The sequence below is a fragment of the Dermochelys coriacea genome, chromosome 26 (genome assembly GCF_009764565.3).
Source record: "Dermochelys coriacea isolate rDerCor1 chromosome 26, rDerCor1.pri.v4, whole genome shotgun sequence".
In the NCBI taxonomy this organism is placed as follows: Eukaryota; Metazoa; Chordata; order Testudines; family Dermochelyidae; genus Dermochelys; species Dermochelys coriacea.
The window spans coordinates 3,115,873-3,137,020 of NC_050093.1; the positions used below are offsets into that span (position 1 = coordinate 3,115,873).

General features: G+C 41.2%; 1 protein-coding gene across 1 annotated transcript in view; it reads right to left on the minus strand.

Annotated features, from left to right (window-relative positions):
• Positions 1-19,544, minus strand: part of KCNU1 (potassium calcium-activated channel subfamily U member 1) — a 79,153-nt gene extending 59,609 nt beyond the window's left edge. Inside the window, exons 1-12 of the mRNA XM_043502910.1 lie at positions 19,374-19,544; positions 17,100-17,225; positions 15,898-15,959; positions 12,074-12,164; positions 10,359-10,470; positions 8,807-8,882; positions 8,365-8,440; positions 7,234-7,404; positions 5,484-5,575; positions 3,649-3,759; positions 1,771-1,876; positions 1,245-1,327 (exon numbers count right to left, since the gene is read on the minus strand). Coding sequence (XP_043358845.1) covers positions 1,245-1,327; positions 1,771-1,876; positions 3,649-3,759; positions 5,484-5,575; positions 7,234-7,404; positions 8,365-8,440; positions 8,807-8,882; positions 10,359-10,470; positions 12,074-12,164; positions 15,898-15,959; positions 17,100-17,225; positions 19,374-19,544 — 1,277 coding nt within the window. The remainder of the gene's footprint in view (positions 1-1,244; positions 1,328-1,770; positions 1,877-3,648; positions 3,760-5,483; positions 5,576-7,233; positions 7,405-8,364; positions 8,441-8,806; positions 8,883-10,358; positions 10,471-12,073; positions 12,165-15,897; positions 15,960-17,099; positions 17,226-19,373) is intronic.
• Between the last annotated feature and the right edge of the window lie 1,604 nt (positions 19,545-21,148).

Sequence of the window (21,148 nt, forward strand, 5' to 3'; positions counted from 1 at the left end):
GCAAGAAGGGAATGGAGACCTGCCAGGGATACGGGATTCGCAGCTGACCACAGCAGTGGAAGCAGTTGGACATGATGAAATCCAGAGCTGGATCCCATTGTTGTGGGGTGGGGACAACTGTGGGGGACCCTCCAGCGAAATGACAGTCACTTTCTGATTTTTGTGTGTGCAAAATTGTTATCTGAAAAAAAAGTTCTATAATTCTGCAAAGGAATATTTCCAACCCCAGGCTTCCTCCCCACTCCGCTATGTGGTGCTGGGAGAGAAGGTGGGCTTAGGGAGAACAATAATTTATAAAGTACTTTCCCATTGTGCCTCTCCCACAAATGATGTTTTCCAAATGTAACAAATTGATATTCCAATTATAGCGGGGGAGGCACTTCACTCCCTATTGAAATGCAGACACCTCTGGTGTGAAATGAAAGGGTGCCTGACAATGTTATCAGACAAGAAGTGGAGAACCATACCCAGTGGCACTGGAACAATCATACACAGAGTGGGTGCTGAGAGCCATTGAACAAAACTGCAAACCCTGTATATGATGAGAACCACTTCAAGCCAGGGGCTGCTGCCTCAACCCCAGCACCCATAGTTCCAGCACCCCTGATCATATCTGTATCCATTGAAAGCTGCAGGGGGGATTCAAGGAGGCAGCAAGTATTCTATGATTTATTTGTATTGCAGTAGCACCTAGGAGCCCCAGTCATGGACCAGGACCCCACTGTGCTAGGCGCTGTACAAACAAAAAATGTAAACTATCACCTAGCTTGGAATTTGGGCTGGAACAGTACTTCTGTAATGATTCTGAAGAGGAGCAACGCACCAATTGAACTACCAGCACCAGATAATACAGCATCTACATTCACTCTAGGAGTCTCACATACAAGTACTGACTTAGCCTAACCATGCTTAGTGTGTGAGAGCTAATGCAATCACTGCTCAAGGTAGTCCACCTGAGAGTGCATGACTGTTTCTTCAGGATAAAGGCACCTGTCCCTTTGAGAGCTGCAACAGTATTTATGAGGGTGAGAGTGCAAAAACATCGTCCACTGTGGGGTCTGGGAGGTTAGAGAGCTGTCCACCTTCTTGGTCCTCTTACACAAAATGTGATGTTAGGGTTCTGCTTGCAGAGAAACTTGTGACAGGGTAAACACTTTCTGCTCCTGCCTATATCCACTCATTGTGTTTGCGGGTGTTAACATCACCCAGACACAGAAAGAGAAAGCTGGAGGATCTCACCCTACCTCATGATATTGGAAGTGTCTTCAACAAAAGGGTCCGAAGAGCAAGTATCTGCTAGGATCAGACAAGCATCTGCAGATCCCATCTGTTTCTCAGGAGAGGAAAGCAAAGTCAGGGTTTGATTCCACATGGAGTACAATAATCCCCAGTGCTTATCTGACTTATCGTCAAGAATCTCTACTTTCCAAAAAATGCTACATTTCTTAGAACCATTTTATATGCTTCTTTTAAGACCAATTGGTCCCAATTCGGTTTGGTCATTTATTTTCCTTTCCCATCTTTCCAAGTTTTAATCCATTAACTCAAACATTTAGGATTAGATTCTTGTATCCTTGTTGACACTGAGTTGCACCTTACTCTGCAAACTGTTTCACTGAAATACATGGGAGTGCTTGAAGTAAGGTTCTAATCAATGCTAGTCGTGGCAGAATCTCACCATTTGGCTGGCTGGAGCTCATGGCTGGAGTCTGGATTTTCAAAACTGTGACTCCTGAAAAGAAAATGGTGGATGGAAAAAAGGGGTCTTACCACAACTCTCTTCAGATCTTTATAGTTCAGTGCAGAGCCATGGAAGAAAGTGGTATAGGCAGAATAGCATTTGAATACAATTTCCAGCTCCAGACTAGGAAGAGTTCTACATGATAAAAAATTCAGAACAGAAGAAAAAAGGCTGATCAGCCCCTAACAACAATGTTCTTGACTCCGCCCCCCCCGCAAAAAAATTTGTGTTTATGTGCCATTTTAAAAATCTGCTTAAAAGGGACACTGGCAGATCAGCTAAGGCACTTAATTTAGGTTTTACACAGCCTAAGTGTCATGGAATTTAAAGAAGTACTGTTCCACTAAAATGAGTGCAGCTGCACTTTGCAGCATGGTGGTACTGCATGAGAAGCAGAAAGCAAGACTTGCTAAGGCCCTGATCCTGTAATCTGCATCCAGGTGGAACCATGGATCCGTTTCTCTCCTCCCTGTGGACTTCAGGTCACCTCCTTCCCTTAAACTCAGTTATTTTCCTCACTTGTTTCCATACTGTCATTGATTATTACTCCAAATACAAGAGACGTGACCCAACCTTCCCTTGTAGAATAATAGATTTTAAGAGCAGAAGGGAAGTTTAGATCATCTAGATCACCCTGTATAACACGAGTCCAGAGAATTTCACCCCATTACCTCTGTATTCAGCTCAAAAAATTATGTTTGGCTAAGGCCAAGAAAGGCATCCAGTCTTGATTTGAAAACAAGGGATGAAAAATCCATCACTTTCCTTAGTAGTTTGTTCCAGTGGTTAATCACCCTCACTATAAAAAATTATGCCTCATTTCTAATTTGAATGTGTCTGGCTTTAAATTCCAGCCACTGGTTCTTATTATGCCTTTCTCCACTAGATTAAAGACCCCTTTAGTACTCTACTTGCTCCCCATGAAGACATATGTACACTAATCTAATCATCTCTCAATCTTCTTTTTGATAAACTAAACAGATTGAGCTCTTTAAGTCTTTCACTATAAGGCATTTTTTCCAGCCCTCTAATAATTTTTGTGGGTTTTTTCCACACCCTGTTCAATTCTTCAACATCCCCCGCAAAATGTGGGTGCCAGAACTGCACGCATTACTCCAGCACCAGCCCTATCAGTGCTCCAGAGACAAAATCACCTCCCCACTCCCACTCATTTTGCTCAGACTGTAAATGGAAGTCCATTGTGAATCATGCAATACTTAAGTTGCACATGGCCAGCCAGAGCGAGATAAATATCTCCTCCCCCCAACAGAAAGAAGTATATGGTGACCTGTCTTAACAGACCTAGAGAACATATTTTATTGTATATACATAATTCTTCACATATTTTCCATACAAACATGTCTATGATTATGATGAGCAGTGTGACATAGCCTTTCACTAGAGAAATTAAATGATATCCTCTGACAATAAGTAGATACCAGACCCCATAACCCTTATTTTACCCCTGTACCCTCTGCCAGATAGCTCCAAGAGATCCTTGGTTGGTTCATAGAGTCTCATATAGAGTGAGTCCAAAATGCAAGATACACTCAAAAAGGAGAACATTTTTATTCTCATTAAACATTTAGCACAGAGAAGATTTTATCATAAAGCTTCCCAAGGTGGGAAGGTCTCATATGACTCTCTGCTCTTTCCTATTAATTAGTTATACAGTGTGACTTCCCTTGCCCAAAGCCACCAGGCAATAAAAAGAAAAGGAGTACTTGTGGCACCTTAGAGACTAACAAATTTGTTAGTCTCTAAGGTGCCACAAGTACTCCTTTTCTTTTTGCGAATACAGACTAACATGGCTGCTACTCTGAAACCAGGCAATAAAAGTATCCTCTAGCTCCCCCAAATAGCTGTGCTTAGGAAGTGACTTTAAAATGTTTAGTGGGAATACTTACTCTCCCAGAAAGACAATCTCAGTGCAAATATCTCCTGTGTCCTGGGCCAGGAAGTTTCTTAAGAAAGCTGTCACACTCTCCAGAGTGATATCACCGCAGACAACAATGTATCTACAGAAAGAACTCTCTGTCATCTTTGGAACCTGGAGAGTGCTTATTATAAGCATGACATTGTATGTAACAATTAATTAGCCACTAGATGTCATTGTGTGCTAAATAGAGTTCCAAACAGAGTGTGGTCCTGGGTAAATATGACAACAAAGTTGGAACTCAAGTTGTGTGGAAGTCTTTTTGTTTGTATCTGTAGTTGTGATTATGATTCCATATATCATGATCCTGTAGGTTAGAAGGTTTATTTGGTAAACAAGGGGGAAATATAACCATTTACAAGTATTCAAATGGTGCAGACACCAAAGGGAAAACGGACTCATTTAGGGAGAGTTTGCGGGATACTGAATAGAAGTTTAAGAGGTGACTTAATCAGAGTCTATAGTTGCCTACACAGGGACAAGATATCAGGTAGTAAAGGATTTTCTTAGTCAAGTAGACAAAGGCATAACAAAATCCAAATAACTGGAAGTTGAAGCTTGACAATTCTGAACTGGAAATAAGATTCAAATTTTTAACAGTGAGGGTAATTAATCATTGCAACAATTTACCAAACGATATGATGGACTCTCATCAATTCAAACCTTTAAATCAAGAAGAGATGTCTTTCTGAAAGAGATGATCTAGTTCAACCACAAGTTATGTGCTTGATGCAAGATTACTGGGTAAAATTCTATGCCATGCTGGAGGTTGGAGTAGATGATCACACTGGTCCCTTTTAACATTAAAATCTCTCAGTCTATGAATGTATAACTAGGAGTGATGGGATAAAATTAAGCCAAAAACAATTCAGAATGAATATCAGGGAGAAAATGCTACAAGTGATTTCTTTAATACAGTGGGATATTCCCCCAAGGAAACAGTGGAAGCTCCATCAATTGAGTCAGTGAAAAATAGAGTTGGTTGACAAACAGGTCAAGGCAAATTAATGGACATATTTCCTTTTATTTTTTTAATTAAAAATAAAAAAAATTCAAACTCTGAAAAATGTTGACCTACTGACATTCCCCCCTCCCCTTGTTTTTGTTGATAATTTAAATGTCAGTAACATTTTTCATTGTAATCTGAAAAATTTCAACCGGTTTTATTGAAAAATAGAATGGACTAAGCACTGAAGAATATACTGGAACAATCCTGCTTTGTTTGAAAGGGATGGGCTAATTGAAATGATAGGACTCGTCTATCTGCAATTTATACTTCCTCTCCTCTTAGGCTATTTCTACAGCCCCTGTTGGCATAACTCACGGCGCTCAGGGGTGTGAATAAATCACCCCCGAGTGACACAAGTTACACTGACTTAAGAACTTGTGGGCACAGTGCTATGTTGGCAAGAGAGCTTCTCCCACCGACATAGCTTCTTCCGCTTGTGGAGGAGGTTTTTTTATGCCAACAGGCGAGCTCTCTCCCAACAGCATAGAGCATCTTCACCACACACACTGCAGCAGTGAAGCTGTATTGGTACAACTGCACGCTGCAGCACTGTATGTATAGACATATCCTTAGAAACAAAACTCATCCTGAAGAGAGCTGTTGTTGACTAGATGTGCACTCAGATACTTTGGTGATGAGATCCAAGATGGATGGGTAGAAAGATAGAAAGTTTCAGGCTTTGGCTCACGTTATTTTGTGAAGATTCATATCACTCCTTATTTCCTCTGATCTAATCTGTAACCTAATTAGTAAGATGCTCTTTGTTTTGCAAAGACAATATAAACAATCACACTTACTTTCTCCCTCTCACTACCTCATACGATTCTTGGTATTGTTGATTGCCACCAACGATATCCACAATTTCAGGGATAAAATTTGCAAACAAGACCTAAAGTGTCAAGAAATACAATCCTGTTTAGAGCCATTTCCCATTGTCCAAGGGCAGTACTGGTTGCGTCCCCTTGCAGCTGAGTCTGGGGATTAGCTCTGTCCAGTCTGACACCCACTTCCTTTGGTCACTCACGCCATGACCCCCTTACTCTCTAGCAGTTGCAGTGCTTCCACTTCATGGCTTGGCCCTCTGGCCAGATCACTGTACAGTTTTTCCATTCTGGGGAAACAAAAGTCTCACCAGACCAGCTGCCATTCCAGGCAGTCTTCCAATTCAAGACTGTGCCAATTTCCCAGTGGCTAGAAAACCCGGCCCTCCCTTTGCAGCTTCCTTCTCCACCTGGGTAAACTTTTCTGTCAGGGTCAGAATCCCAGGGCTTCTGCTCCCCCTGGGTTTCCTCCTTCTCTTCTCACTAGGTCCAGAGAGTGACTGTACACCTCCCCTCTGCAACCCCCTTCTGCTTTCTCTTCCTGGTTTTATACAAGCCCTCACCGACTGCTGCCCAGATGGGCTCCATCTGCAATTAGTGCTTGTCAGGGAAGTCTAAGTCTCCTCCTATGTGCAGCCTACTATGTTAATTAGCCCTCTTCTGAGCCATGTTAACTCCTTCAGGTGTGGTGTGGAGTGAACACCCCATCTTACCCACCCATGTTAAATTTCAGACCCTAAGTTGTGAGTCATTATAGAAGCTCACAATAAGGCTTGATAAGGCTTAATCATAAAGACTTGGGGAATGCCCACTGGGTACATGTGGGATACAGGAATTGTCTTGCTGGTTTCAGGGGTCCATCTAGCTCAGTATCCTAGCTCTGGCAATGGCCATGACTAGCTGCTTCAAAGAGAAGTACAAGAAACCCTGCAGTAGGCAGTTATGAGAGGGGGCAGCTTCCACACGCCCCCACTATGCACCCCGCACAGACACACACCCTCCAGATGCCTACTATAGTGATGGAAGGATGATCTAGAGGATAAGGTATATAACTGGGATTCAGATGACCTGTGTTCTAGTGCCACTTCACCAATAACCTCCCTATGTGACCTTGAGCAAATCACTTAACCTACCATTATGCCTCAATTCTTCATCTTTAAAATGGGGATAATAGTCCCCTACCTCATAGGTCTGTTGTAGGATTCAATTCATTAATGATTATGAGGTGATCAGATATGATAGTGCTGAGTGACATATAAATAGATAAGATATTTTCCTAACTCTGATTAGTCTAAGCTTGTGCCCTGAAGCATGAAGGTTAATATATTAAACACTTGCAATTTTTTGCTATTAAAATCTGGAGTATCCTTTGTTAATAGATATATATCCATCCCGTTTTGAATCCTCCTAAGATCATGGCCTCTATGATAGCTTGTTGCAGTAAGTTCTACTGACTAACTGTTCATTGTTAGAAAAAAATATTTATTTTTAGCCATTTTATATTTGCCACCTTTGGATTTCATTGAATGTCCTCTGGTTCTTGTGCAGTGAGAAAGGCAAGTGAATGCAGTTCCCTGATCTACCGCTAGTCCCCTGCCAACATCTATCACAGTAGAAATGCTGGACCCTGAGCTTTGTTGTCAGCATTCAAATCAACTAACATCTTGTCATTGCATTAAATTCCAGGGAACTGGCCGCTTGTGGAAAGGAGATAATGGTTTCTTACCAAACCAGCGATGATGAAGAAAATCATGAAAATACGACCCAAGGACGTTTTAGTTACAACATCTCCAAAGCCAACTGTGGACATGGTCACCATTGTCAAGTATAAACAGTCAAAATAGCTCAGGGACTGGGAATTTTGATGGTGGACCCAAGGATCTCCACTATTCTCCACCTGCCAGAATTATAAAAGGGTAGGAGGGTTTGAATCCAAGATTTTGGTTCAGGAACATCTCTAATTAATGAGTGTGTCATGGATATATTTCAGCCCAATCTGAAAGAGTCAATGCCTCTTGGAAAGATTTGTTTGAGTGAATGAATGAAACAAGCATTTTCATTGCTATAGGATCTGCTGCTTATTTCCTAGCAAGAGTCATAATAATCCTTTGCCATTGATATCCCAATTGGATGAGTTGCCAGTTGCCCTGTTCCAATATATAAACATATAATAGGGCTCACCTCCCTCACTTTCATCTGCTCCATGAGCTAGGATTGGGGAACCTCTTTGCCAGAAAGAACATAAATGAAATTTGCCCTGTTGTAGCTACATCCACATAGCTAAACCTATGTAACCCCCAATGCAGACATGCGACAGCAGGGCAAAATTAATCTAGTAACACACCCAAGTGCAGATTAATCTAGTAAAACAAGCAAGCAAGTTGTGTTGGTGTAAATTCTGCTTTGCTCAGGTACAACACATCTGCATTAGGTATTTGCGCTGATGTCTAAAGGTCTCCTACTCCTTTGGGAGACTAATTTCTGAATCCACCTCACCCTTGTCCCCTGCCAAGGCACAGCTTGTCACTGTGCAGCTAAGAAGAAAATGCTTCCCTGTTTGTCCTATATTCCATTAACGTTGCTACCATCATTTGGGGAGGTGGTGTTTCTACCCTTCCACTGATGTAGGCTGTCTACCCTGTGGGGTTATGCTTGGATAGATATGGCTTTGTAGCTATGCTGGTTCAATCTCTGTAGTATAGACATACCCTTACAGTGGTCTTTCATACCAGTAGCTACTCCTGTCCCATCTCTCCCCAGTAAAAGTCTACATTTCCCCAGCAAAATATACACATAGAATATGCCTTAGCACTGTTTTATGGTTATCCAGGAAGGATGTGGAACTAACTGTACATACCAAGTGAATAAATCCTGCAGCTGTGAGCCAGATGCTGAGAACTGCAGCTAACAATGTGGACAGCTTGATTGAATTACTGAGGACAGGAGGGGGAAAAGCTCATTAAAGACATTGCATAAGTTATGTTACAATTTCAACCACCTGCATGACTCCATCTGCCTACTGCACCCAGCCTCTTGCAAGAGACCTCCAGCTGGGCATATTATTTTTGATTTTCCTTCTTAATAGATCAGCCGGAGCCACAGAGTTGGATATGGAATAGTTTGCGCAGTTCAGATTCAGGGTCAGAGATCGGATGCAATATACAGATCCACATGCAATTCTGGATCAGAATTTTCAAGCAGTGTGTTACTTACTTCCTCCATTTCCTAAGCCAGCCAAAATACAGGAGCCAGGAGATAATGATAAACGGTAGACATCACTTGACCAGACTTTGACTTACCTAGTCCTGGTTATCCTGAGAAACTGCAATATTTTGGGAAGTTCTAACAATCTGAGTGCTCGCAAGAACCGCAAACCTGCAGGAAAACAACAAAGGAAAAGGACAGAGAAAAGCAATGTCTAGCAACAAGACCATGTCTCTGTGTGCGTGCGTGCGCACCATGTGTGTGTGCACGCGCACAGGCAAATACATATGCAAACTTCTGTTTTCAGCTGTAGCCAATGTCATATCAAACTTGGCTCCAGGACCATGCACCTCTTCAGTTCAACATAAGCCCTCAAGATAGGGCTTGTATTATACAAAAATATAAGGCCTGAAGTTCCCATATCTGTATCTATAAATCCATGGTACATACACACCTTGAATACTGCATGCAGTTCCAGTTGCCCCATCTCAAAAAACATACATTAGAAATGGAAAAGGTCCAGAGAAGGGCAACAAAAATGTTTAAGGGCGTGGAACAGCTTCTGTATGAGGAGAGGTTAAAAAGACTGGGACTGTTCAGCTTGGAAAAGAGACAGAGGAGGGGGGATAGGACAGAGGACCTATAAAATCATAAATGGTGTGAAAAAAGTGACTAAGGAAGTGTTATTTACCCCTTTACCTAACACAAAAACTAGGGGTCACCTAATGAAGTTAATAGGCAGCAGGTTTAAAACAAACAAAATTATAGTACTTATTCACACAACACACAGTCAACCTGTGGAACTCATTGCCAGGGGATGTTGTGAAGGCCAAAAGTTTATCTGGGTTCAAAAAAGAAGTAGGTACGTTCGTGAAGGATAGGTCCATCAATGGCTATTAGTCAAGATGGTTAGGGATGCAACCCTATGCTCTGGGTGTCTATAAACCTTCAATCTCAAAAGTAGGTGGTAGGATATATTCCTGGAGGTTTCATCACATGACATAATCTTTAATTAAAGATTTATCTTTAATTCCGTGAGATTCCAGGACAACCCTACGAAGGGTTGGCAACCCTACGAAGAGAGGACTGGTTGGCAGAGGATGTATCACTCAATAAATTACCCTGGTCTGTTCATTCCCTCTGATGCACCTGGCATTGGCCACCGTCAGACAACAGGTTATTGGGCTAGTTGGACCATTGGACTGACCCAGTATGGCTGTTCTTATATTCTTATGTTTTGTGAAGGCCTAAGTGAGATGTAAATGAGGCTCAGGCCTTGAGGATTTCACCACAGAATGAGTATAGTGGAAGCACTGTACTCTTCCATTTGAAGGCCTCATGGGAGGAGCACCACATCCAAAGGCTCAGATGCGGGATGGGCATGATATTAAAATCTAGACAGACAGTTAAACGTGGCTGAAGCAGAACTTATGTGGTGCACAGGCTTTTGCCAATTCTCTTCACAGAGGCGGTGGGGGCTGTGGTTACCCTTAGGGCCTAATTCTGCCCCCACTTACACAAGAACAGTTTCCATAGTGCAGGAAACTCAAGATAAGGAGATACCTTCACCTCTGCGAAGTAAAATAATCCTGAGAACAAGACATGAAATAACAATGATGGGGAACTAAATCTCCAAGTCCTACTTACCAAGACAGTTCCTCTTTAAATAGTAGGAAACACAAACTGGAGGGATGGTGAAGAAATCCACAATGGAGTTGAGCTCGAGCCAGAAACTCAGCTTGTTGTTTGCTGCCATGAACTACAGAAAACAGGCAAAGTCAAAGAGCATGAGGACGGTGTGAGACTGAAGCACATCAGAGCAGAGAGAAAGAGACCGGTTAGTAAGCCCAGGAGGCTTCTTTTGCAGAATGCAACTAGCTCCGCTCTCTCTCTCTCTCTCTCTCTCTCTCTCTCTCTCTCTCTCTCTCTTCACCCTGTGGGCACCCAATGAACATTTCCCAGTTTGTTTTAAAACAGGGTAGCTTGGGGAAAATTACTCCCTAGTGTAGCTGAACTGCACTGACTTCAGTGGAGAATGGAGTTGCAACAGGAGGCTTTGATCCACCATCTCACAGTCATAGCAATGAACTCTCTATCTCCACTGACATCTAGTTACCCATCTTTTTTTCCTCATGGTATCTAAGTGCCGATGACACTGAACTAGAAAATCCAATGGTTGGCAAAACCCACAGCCATCATTACCCAAATCTGTCATAAGGAAAATCCTATTTTCTAAAGACTTTGCCAGAGTTCTAATGCCAAACACTAAGACAAAAGGGGATTTCACATCAGTGCAGCCAATGGTGTCTTAAAAAATGCACACTATGATCCACTCCATGCAAGGGAAATGGAGATGAAATCTAGCTAATTGACTAGATGGTTTGAGGATTAGGGGTGAGGAACACATTGTTCACAGTGGGAGCTGCAAAAGGGCTTAAGAATTTATCAGGCTGAGGAAAAAGACAAATTAAAAAACAGAAAATTCTTATGAGCCTTGGTAACACTTGTACCAGAGCTACAAAAGCTAAGCTAAGGCAATCAGATCTCATGCTTCAGAGCACAGACATTGCTGTAGGGTAGGAAGGAAGTTTCCCTTAATACACGAGACTGACTGTTCATTAAGAAATTATTCACTTTTATCTGAAACATCAGGTTTTGCTCACTGCCATCAATGGTCTGAGCCAGTATGGCAAATCCTATGTTCCTAATTGGCAGCAACATGGTTCATAAAGGGGATAGATCTATCTTAGCACTGATATGGCCCCTTCCCATCAGCATGGTACCTGAGCCTCACAAACTCTAATGATGCTTGGTTTGCAACACCCGTGGAGGTAGGGAAGTATTTTTAGCCTCATCTACAGAGAAGTGCAATGACTTGCCTAAGCTCACAGAGGGAGTCTCTGGCAAAGTTGGGAATTGAACCCAGATCCTGAGACCCAGTACAGTAACATAATAGTTAGACCATTATTCCACCATAGTTGTTAACACTGGGGAGAGATTCTGATAACCTTGCTCATGGCAAATAACACCTTACTTCACTATTGGGGTTAGTGTGGAGTAATGTCCTATACAATGTGATGAAGGATATCAAAACCTAGCCCTCTGCAATGATGCCCCTGGTATTAGGATGTATTCCCTCTTGCTATCAGAAATGTCCAGTCTCTCTTACATATTGGAATTTAAGACATGATTCTGATCTCATGCCAGTTCCATACTGGTGTAATCCCATTGATTTCAGTTGAGTTAATTCCTGCTTCATATTGTGGGGAGAAGAGAAATATTCCTATGATGTTCTTTCATGCTGTTAAATTATTTCCAAGTATGTATTATTTTAACTCAGCTTGATTGTAAAGTGCCCTTACCCGTAATCCAAAATAGAAGAGGAAGAATGCATTGAAGCTCATATCTACAGCAAGGGTGTGGTCTGCGAAGGACTGGTAGTGCTCTATGGGGCTAAGGGAGGAAAAGTCATCATCATTTGCACTGACATTGCCCTTTTCATGCAAGAATCTCCAAACACTTGACTAACTAATTTATTAAACTCTTGCAAAATGCCTATGAATTAGGGATTATTCCTCCATATTTTTGATGATTCACAGCCTGATCCAAAATATATTAAAGTCAATGGGAGTCTTTCCATTCACCTCAGTGAATCAGACCCAAAATGAGACACAGGGAATTAAGTGATTTGCCCAAGTTCACACATAAAATCAGTGGCAGAGCTGGGAATGGGACCCAAGATTCTGAGTCCCCTATTCTAATCCGTCCTCCTCTGTTCTGTAGTGCCACCATATAAGACAGGCACTGACAGAGTCTAACACAAAGTTTCAGAGTAGCAGCCGTGTTAGTCTGTATTCGCAAAAAGAAAAGGAGTACTTGTGGCACCTTAGAGACTAACAAATTTATTAGAGCATAAGCTTTCATCCGATGAAGTGAGCTGTAGCTCACGAAAGCTTATGCTCTAATAAATTTGTTAGTCTCTAAGGTAACACAAAGTTGAAATGCGTATGTACCTGCATAATGTCATTGTCCCATTTACACATTTAGGTCCTGAGCCAACAGCCATTATAGCCAATACAGAAACTTGCACTGGACATTGATCTGGCTTTTATTTTGGTTGTGGAATTTTCCCAAACCATAGGTTAAGAACACACCAAATAATTTAAATCTCTGCTTTCTCAGTGAATTAGGATGTGTAAACTAATATCAGGTTTGCATTAAGATTAGTGAGTTAGATTAAATTGTTTTTTGAATCAGGCAAATTTATTGGACATCTTAATTTTCATATATTTACATAGCATTTTATTAGACACTTATCTGTAGGGTATGTCTACACTGCAAGCAAAGGTGTGATTGTGTCACGCGTAGGCATACATGTGCTAGCTTTAATCTAGCTAGTGCAGATAACAGGAGGCATGAAGACATGGAAGCACAGGCTTCAGTGCGGAATTACTAGTATACATACCCTGGCTCCTCAGCAGACTTAAATTTAGGCAGCTAACCTGGGCTGAAGCCTGAACTGCCAGTTGTTACTCACCCTAATTAGCTTAAAGCTAGCCAGGGGTATGCCAATGCATGATACAATCACACCTTCACATGCAGTATAGACATACTCCTAGTGTGAAATCATAGCCCCACTGAAGTCAATGGCAAAGCTGCCATTGACTTCATTGGACCCAGGATTTCACCCTGAGTGAGCACTAGATTCTCACACCTGCTATCTCTGGCATGCTGTCTATGCCAGAGCTGGCTGTGAGAGCTGCCTTAGGAGCTGGTTGTGCACCAGTTGAAGACACTTACATGTTGGGGGCATTCTTAGCTGGAGAGATCTGGTCAGCTAACCTGGCCTTATAGGTCAACCAATGTAAAAAACTTAGTTTACTTTCTAGCAGTCATCCTACTTATGGAGAGACTAGGATATAAATAAGAGTAAGTACTTGTATATGTCTTGTAAAGAAACTCTTTTCACTCTGTAGCTACTTCTAACTGTTGGCAGGTTTATGATGTTTTGGGATTAAACATAATATTGGATTGCACTTGATGTATAATTCTGCTTCCGAAGTTTACCCTTCCTATTTGAACACACTTCAGTTTGTTCCAAAACTTTTATATTTTATTTATTTTGTTTTAACATTCCATTTTATTTTCTGAGTGTTGCGCAACAGTCTAAATAAAATGTTGAGAAAAGAAACACCGCTGTGGTATATTAAATTGATCACAAGGCTTTATATACTAATATATTTTTTACCCCTGAGCACTTCCTGTGAGATATATGTATTTGGGTGAAGATTGCTGGAGACCACAGTAGGTTTTCTACTCAGTCTAGTTACATATTTTATTTCTGTCAAATTGTTTACAAAGGCCAGATTTTCAAAAAAGACTTCAACTCCCATTTGGGCACCAAAATAAGAGGCCAGATTTTCAAAAGAGTTCAGGATATTGGGTCCTGAGCTCTGTTGAAAATCTGGCCGTAAGTGTCAGAATGTGAGCTGCTGAGTGCTAAGCTCTTTTAAAAATCTGGTCCCAATTGTGACATGTTGAGCACATGGAGATCTGCCCGCAAGATCGTTTGGAAAAAGAAATGTAGTTCCACCAGGGAAAGGAAAAAATTATTCAGTTTAAGGAAATTTGAGCAGAAGAATGTTCATGGGATGTTTTCCTTTTCTGGTTATATTATATAATTCAGTGAGTGTATTTATACTGCAATTACAGTGTAATTACATTTTAGTTATGGTTTCTTGCACCCATAATCATTACTAAATTTGCAAAACTGGAAGTTTAACAATGTGACTGAATGGGTGATTATAGTGTAAATACAATATAATGAATGTCCCTAAAAGCTAAAAAATCCACATATTAAGTATGAAATTGAAGAGATGATAAAATGTAATTCTGTAATGTAGTTAACTTCTGGTGACATGAATAAGTGGTAATTAGTTATTGTAACTACAATATAATTACAAACATTTAATTTTAAAATATAGTCCAGTTTCTTTCTCCTTTGCCCAGGAACATCAAGAGCTCTTTTCACTTGTCATTACATTTTTCCATTCAGACAGATTAAATTACTGCTCTCTGTTGTGTGTGTCTTCTTTAGAAGAATAACCTTCTCATTGGTCAGTTTCAATGAGATAACTCAAAGAGGATATTATCACTACCTGACTTTTTAGACCAGACCATGTCACAAAGAACACAATTGCATTTTTATACTGTCATGTCCTCAGAACAGCAACTGTATGTAAACATAGTCCCTTCTTTCTCAACATCAGATCTGTTGATTTTATGGACACAGATGGGATTCACTCTTGTTAGCAATTCCAATCAAATGCAGCTGTGCAGGAACTAGATGGATTCTATTCTGCCCCATGCATCATCAGGAGAATCATCAGCTATCTTCTTTTTTGCTGTGGATGATGTGAGAAGCAGCTGGATTTTGTCAGCTTGGTATTATTTGATTTTGCTGCATCAGCAGTTGGGAAAAAAAAGATCATTTAACTCTTAATCGGAGCCAACTCGATTTGGAGTTTCCTATAAGAGAATCTATTGTCTATCTAGTTATTTATATGCCCCCTCATCACCTTAGTATCTGAGCACTTCACAGGTGTTAATTAATTTATTCTTACAACAACCCTGTGAGGCAGGGAAATATCACTATCGCTGTTTTGCAGCAAGGGAACAAAGGCAGAGAGAGTTTCAGGCTCAGAGGTTAAAAAAAAAATGCTCAGTCCCCAGAAATGAGGTCAGATGATCAGAAGTGATTTCCAGAAGCCCAGGTGGGAGCTCCAGGTTGCTGAGCACCTTCCTTTGGAGAATCTTTTCCCTTTACTTAGGTGGGAATGGATTTGAAAATCTGGCCCTAAGTGACTCAGCAAAGGCCACAAAGAGAGTCTTTGGCAGACTTGGCAACTGAACCCAGAACTCCTGGGTCCCATTTTTGGGTTTTAACAATAAGGCCACTTCCACCTTAAAATAAAACTGTCATTTCCAAATGAGCCTAAGGGAGTTAGACACCCAACTCCCATTGAAATTCAACAGGAGCTGGGTATGCAACTCTTAGGCTCCTTTTGCCAGTGTTTGTAGCCACAAGGCCACCCTTTAAGAACATATATCATTTGGGGCTTCTACAGCTTGTTCCCATGCATAAGGAAGCAATAAAATTTTGGATAAATGCCTAGATTCTACTTACAAGGCACAGTTGATAAAGTAAATGATGAGGGATCCAATACTCAGTAGAAACACCAGTATCACCTAAAAACATAGGCATCAAGCATGAGATATCATGTTACTTGCCTATCTGAAACTGACACAGATTCCAAAAATACATCTAGAGCATCTCCTGTGGCATTTATCTGTGACCTTGGGGAGAAAGTCAGGAAACAAATAATCAGCTATCTGAGCTCTGTGACAAAGGTGGGAAATGGGTTTTAATTTGGATTAGTCACAACAGATACTCAGATGTTGTTAATCGACATAGCTGCAGTAAAGTCTAATGTATTATGCCAATTTACGAATATCTAATATGCAGAGGAAGGTCAGATAAGTAAGGCAATAAGTTCTGATGACAAGTGGCAGTAATTTGACTCAGCACTTGGGGAAATGAAGAGTGACCGTTGATGGATCTTCTTCCCAGTACTATATGGTCCAGGTTTGTGACTGATTTTGTCTGGTTCATAATGTTTATTTAACTGAGATTGTAAGCTTCCTGGGAAGGAGATGTGTTTTATTTTATGTTTATGCAAAGCGATATGCACATCTACACAGCACTCTGCACTAAAGTCCCACGTACATCTGGGGATCTGTGAACATTAAAAACCTGGGTAGATGCCAGTTTCTCTGTGTATTAATTCAGAATAACTTTTAGACCACCTCATTTACAGACATTTCTACTGCAGTCATCATCATCTGCATCAGTGAACAGAGATCATTACCCTTTGAAAGATTTTTGATGGAAGGAGAAAGTACTTTCAGTCTAGTGGAGTGACATTAAATAAATAAATAAATTGACATCATAGTTGGCCCCTGTACTGGCAGTCTCAGTTAAGGGGGCAAGTACCCAATGAGTCATGAGGACTGAGTCCCTTTGATTATCCACAAGATAGAGTGACTGTGCAACCTGATCCAGCAATCTGCCTCCATCCTGACCTGGAGTGACCCAGGGGTTGTGAATATCTACCATTTCATTTTGCGTTCCTTCTGCTTAGGGAGACTTTTCAGATTCCCCTCCCAGCCCAATCATGTCTGATTAGAGGAACAGCATGAATTGTTGTGTGTGGTTTGCTGGAGCACCCCCAGTGGGCTTTCACTTTGCTACAAGAGTCTCAGAAGACCTGTTCGACAGCCCTTATCATCCCTAGCAGGGGATGAAACCCTGCCAACCAATCCACTTACCAGCACGCGCCCCATACATGTTTGAGCGGACAGCATCATCTCCACCGACTCCAGGAAGGCTCCTTTCCAGCGAATTGAAATTTGCCTTATTTTGGGCAGCCACTGAGCACGTTGTTTGTGTTCCCCCTAAGAGCAACACAAATAGTTTGGGACCCTAGGAAGTACCAGAGTTTACACGGTTTCCTAGAATAGTGAAAGCCACTGAATGAGGTCCTATGCATCTAGTACAATACTATAGCCAGACTAGAAAGAAAACCTATATGGTTCCTAGTCTGCAGCTCTCCCGGGTGAGCTAGCAGGAAGAATTCCCTTGGATGAGCTGGCAGGAGCTGTGTTGAGTTTCACGTTGCTAGAGGTCATTCTGGATAGACTCCCACTGTCACATCATAACAGCATCAAGGTTAATTTCTCCTCTGCCACATGGTAGTCACGTGACCACATAGTCAATTAATAACGGTTTGGAGTCTAATGAAAACAAATTATCAGAAGAAAATCAACCCCTCTAAACCAGCCCCACAACACACAAACCCAAACCCACAAATATTCACCTGAGTGCAAACACACAGCACACATACACACCCACAAATACTCATATGCACACACACTATTTTGAAAAGAAAGCAGTGAAAGTATTTTTCCTGCAAACAGCTAAGTAGTTTTATCACCATCAATAAGCTGTATAACTGTACAACTTAAATGTGAGTTAAACAGTATTCCAGAGTAATCAAACATCATTATTCAAGATATCAGTTGACTGCCTGCAGGGAATGGAAAAGACATTTTACCCCTATGAATAGCACTGTGCATTTGACCACATCCATTATGTTAGGTTTGCTTGCCTTTCTGTTTGAGTCACTGTTGGGATAGGATACAGGACTGCCTGGACCAGTGGCCTGTCTGAGGATGAAGTATTTTATGCTCTCATGGATGACGTATGTCAACAACCCTTACGTTATGGCCCGTTGTAACCTTGGACTGGAGGAAACTGGGTCAAATTCACCCTGGGGTTTGTGAGATGTCTCTCCTGCTTGCACCAGGAATGAATTCAACTTTTGAACTTTGGATCATTTAAACATTGCTCTCATGAATATTGCCTTGGAATATCCCAGCTCTGGGTTGTTGTTTTAATGTGACCTGCAGGATTCACCCCTTTGTTTTTCCCTTATATGTGACCCCAACATGACCCAGGACTGGGGCTTTCATTGTCCTTGCAGCATCAGCTAACTGTGATTAGTTTGTCACTTTTGCAGGTTTCTTTCTTGTCCTATAGGTATGGCTATTAATTAATAGAACATATACCCAATGCAGATTTATTCTGTGGGTAGAAAACTGTGAGCATCTCCTCCCACCACAATAGTCAGACACCTGCATTTTAGGTCTGATTGTCTATTCATTTTCTTTCCCTTATCACCTGTTTTTGGAGCTTCTGTTCTCTGTGTATTACAGAAGATATGCTGACCCCAGTTTCTTTTACACTCGGAGTTTCTCAGGCTTTAGCATCAGTAGGAAGCCAACACTAAACCCCACATCTGCTATAGTAGCCAAAAAGACACCAGATAATCAGACATTATTTTAACTCTTTGGCAAACAGTGATACCATCTGGCTTGCCAGCACCACAGGTGTTTCTTTCATTTTCTGCCCATGCAATCCAGGTGGGTTGATGTCAAATCCTCTCTTCTAAATGATAGAATGATGCGGCACGTCCCAATGGTGGGAGATAGCATAGTATTACATAAGTAAGAAGTTATAGAGTCATTTGAAATCATGTAGTTAAGCAACCTGGGTATGTAACATGAACACAAGCAAATTAAGATTAATTCATTATACACGTTAATGCATTCTATGGGCAACTGTGCTAGTGTAATTGAGAGGGATTGGGGCTGGGTTTTCCAAAGGGAGTTAAGAGCCCAAACCCCTCTGAAATTCAATAGGAATTAGACACCTAATTTCTCTTAAGTCCTTTGACTTAAAGCTGACTTTGTGTGCACACGTATGTGAGAGAAACAGATTGGCTGTGTGTATCTCTCAGTCTAATAATCAAGTAAAATCCAGAATCTTTCATGCCAAATGGCCAAATTTTCCCTGGACACATGCTCTGCTCTGCTCAGCACAACACAGCAGAAGATCTAGTCAGAGAAAGATTTTCTGCTCTGGGACATAATTCTAAGAATTCTAAGTTCTTTTGTAGCCAAATTTAAAAGGCCCAAGACTTCCCAAAATGTAGATTTTCCCATGTCAGCACCCAAACATGCACTACTTCAAGAAGACTTTACCTTTGTGCTGAGAATGCACTTTGAGATGAACCTGTAAGCATATTTGGCTACCCTGGAAGCTACTATGAGGAACAGGCCTCCTAAAAAAATTGACAAAGAGGAGAGGATAAAAGCCAACTGCACGTATTTTTTACAGAAGGTTCTGTTCTCAGGCAGGTTAGTAGGAGTCATTTCCCTCTGCCTGCTTCTTTCTCAGCTTCCTCCACTGCTCAGCTGTGACATTCTAAGACACACTATGCTTTTGTAGTATCATTGTGACATCATTATCAACATGCAGCAGTGTGATGTCACTTCTGTTACAGGAAGAGAAGAGGTGGAGATGCAAAAAGATGTATCTGGATCCAGGGCTTTTTTAATTTGGGCCATCTCTTATTATTAGGGATACCGGTGTATTTTTCTTATCAGTCATAACACATTGTATTACTGTTAACTTCATAAATAACCACTAGCTTTTTCACTGAAAACCTTTCAAACAATTCTACTCTCAAACTCTGATCTTCTTAATAAATATTAGTACAGAGAGAAAATATGGTTCTGGGATTAAAGAACTAGAATGGATCTCAGTAAATCAGGGTTCAATTGCTGGCTCTTGTACAGTATAAAAAAAGGGGCATCTCATCTCTCTGAGCCTCAGTTTCCGATCTGCAAAACAGGGAGAAAAATCCTTCCTTTCTTCCATTCCTTGTTCATCTTGTCTATTTAGATTGTAAACCCTTAGGGCAAGAACTATTTCTCAGTACAGCACCATCTCAGTCTGGAGCTCCAGGCACAACTGTAATATACATTATAATAATGCCATAAAAATTGGGGTTATTTGCCAAATTTGGATCCAGAAAAGCTTCAACTTTGGGTCATCCATAACATTTGGGGTGGGGGTGATCAGCTGAGAGTTCTTGGCTGGGTCCATCAGTTCAAAGACAAATACAAACAATGGGACATTTGTATTTTAAAACAAGAGGTAATGAAAAGGGTGCTCAGATGGCCAGAATTGAAAAAGGGGACTCTCTTTCTCTTCTGTCTGAAGACTGGTTTATTAAACTTCATCAACATATTTTAAGGAAAAACTAAGTTCCTCTCTAGACCTCAATTTCACAACCATCCAGAAAAGAATGGGAGGCAGATCTGAATGACACTAGAAAAGTTTCTTGCGGTGTTCTTGTAGCTGTTTTGATGCTAGGATATGAGAGAGACAAGGTGGGTGAGATAATATCTTTTAATGGGCCAACTTCCGTTGCTGGACGAGACAGACAAGTTTCAGAGTAGTAGCCGTTTGTGATCTACACCCAGCTGTTCTCCAGGAGAAGTTGCCATTCTACCTTTCTGTCCATAGGTGGCAGCAGTTCCTCAGCGATTAGCCAGCATGCTATGGCATTCCCATATAAGAAAGATTCTTTGAAGGGCTGGTCTCATAGCCAGGCCTTGGGACAACAACAGAAGAGGAGCAGTACAATATGCCACATTCAAGAAATTGATCATAAAAACAACAGCCCATCTACTTCCATTCAGGCCCAGCCACCGGATTGGCAGCTGCTCAGTTGGGTTCAGATGCAACCAGTTAACTCAGTACTTTTTTTAACCCCACTGAAATATAATTTCATCAAAAGCTCTAGGGCCCCTCAAGAGTTTTAAAGTCTTTTATGAAGCTTTCAGATGAATAATGCAATCAGATATTTCTTCATGCAATCAGGCCAGCTGAGTGTGAAAGTGATGATTTCTCCTGAATGGGGGAATGCGTGCACATGAAAACCGAGTGGCAAAATAACAGCCTAGCAACA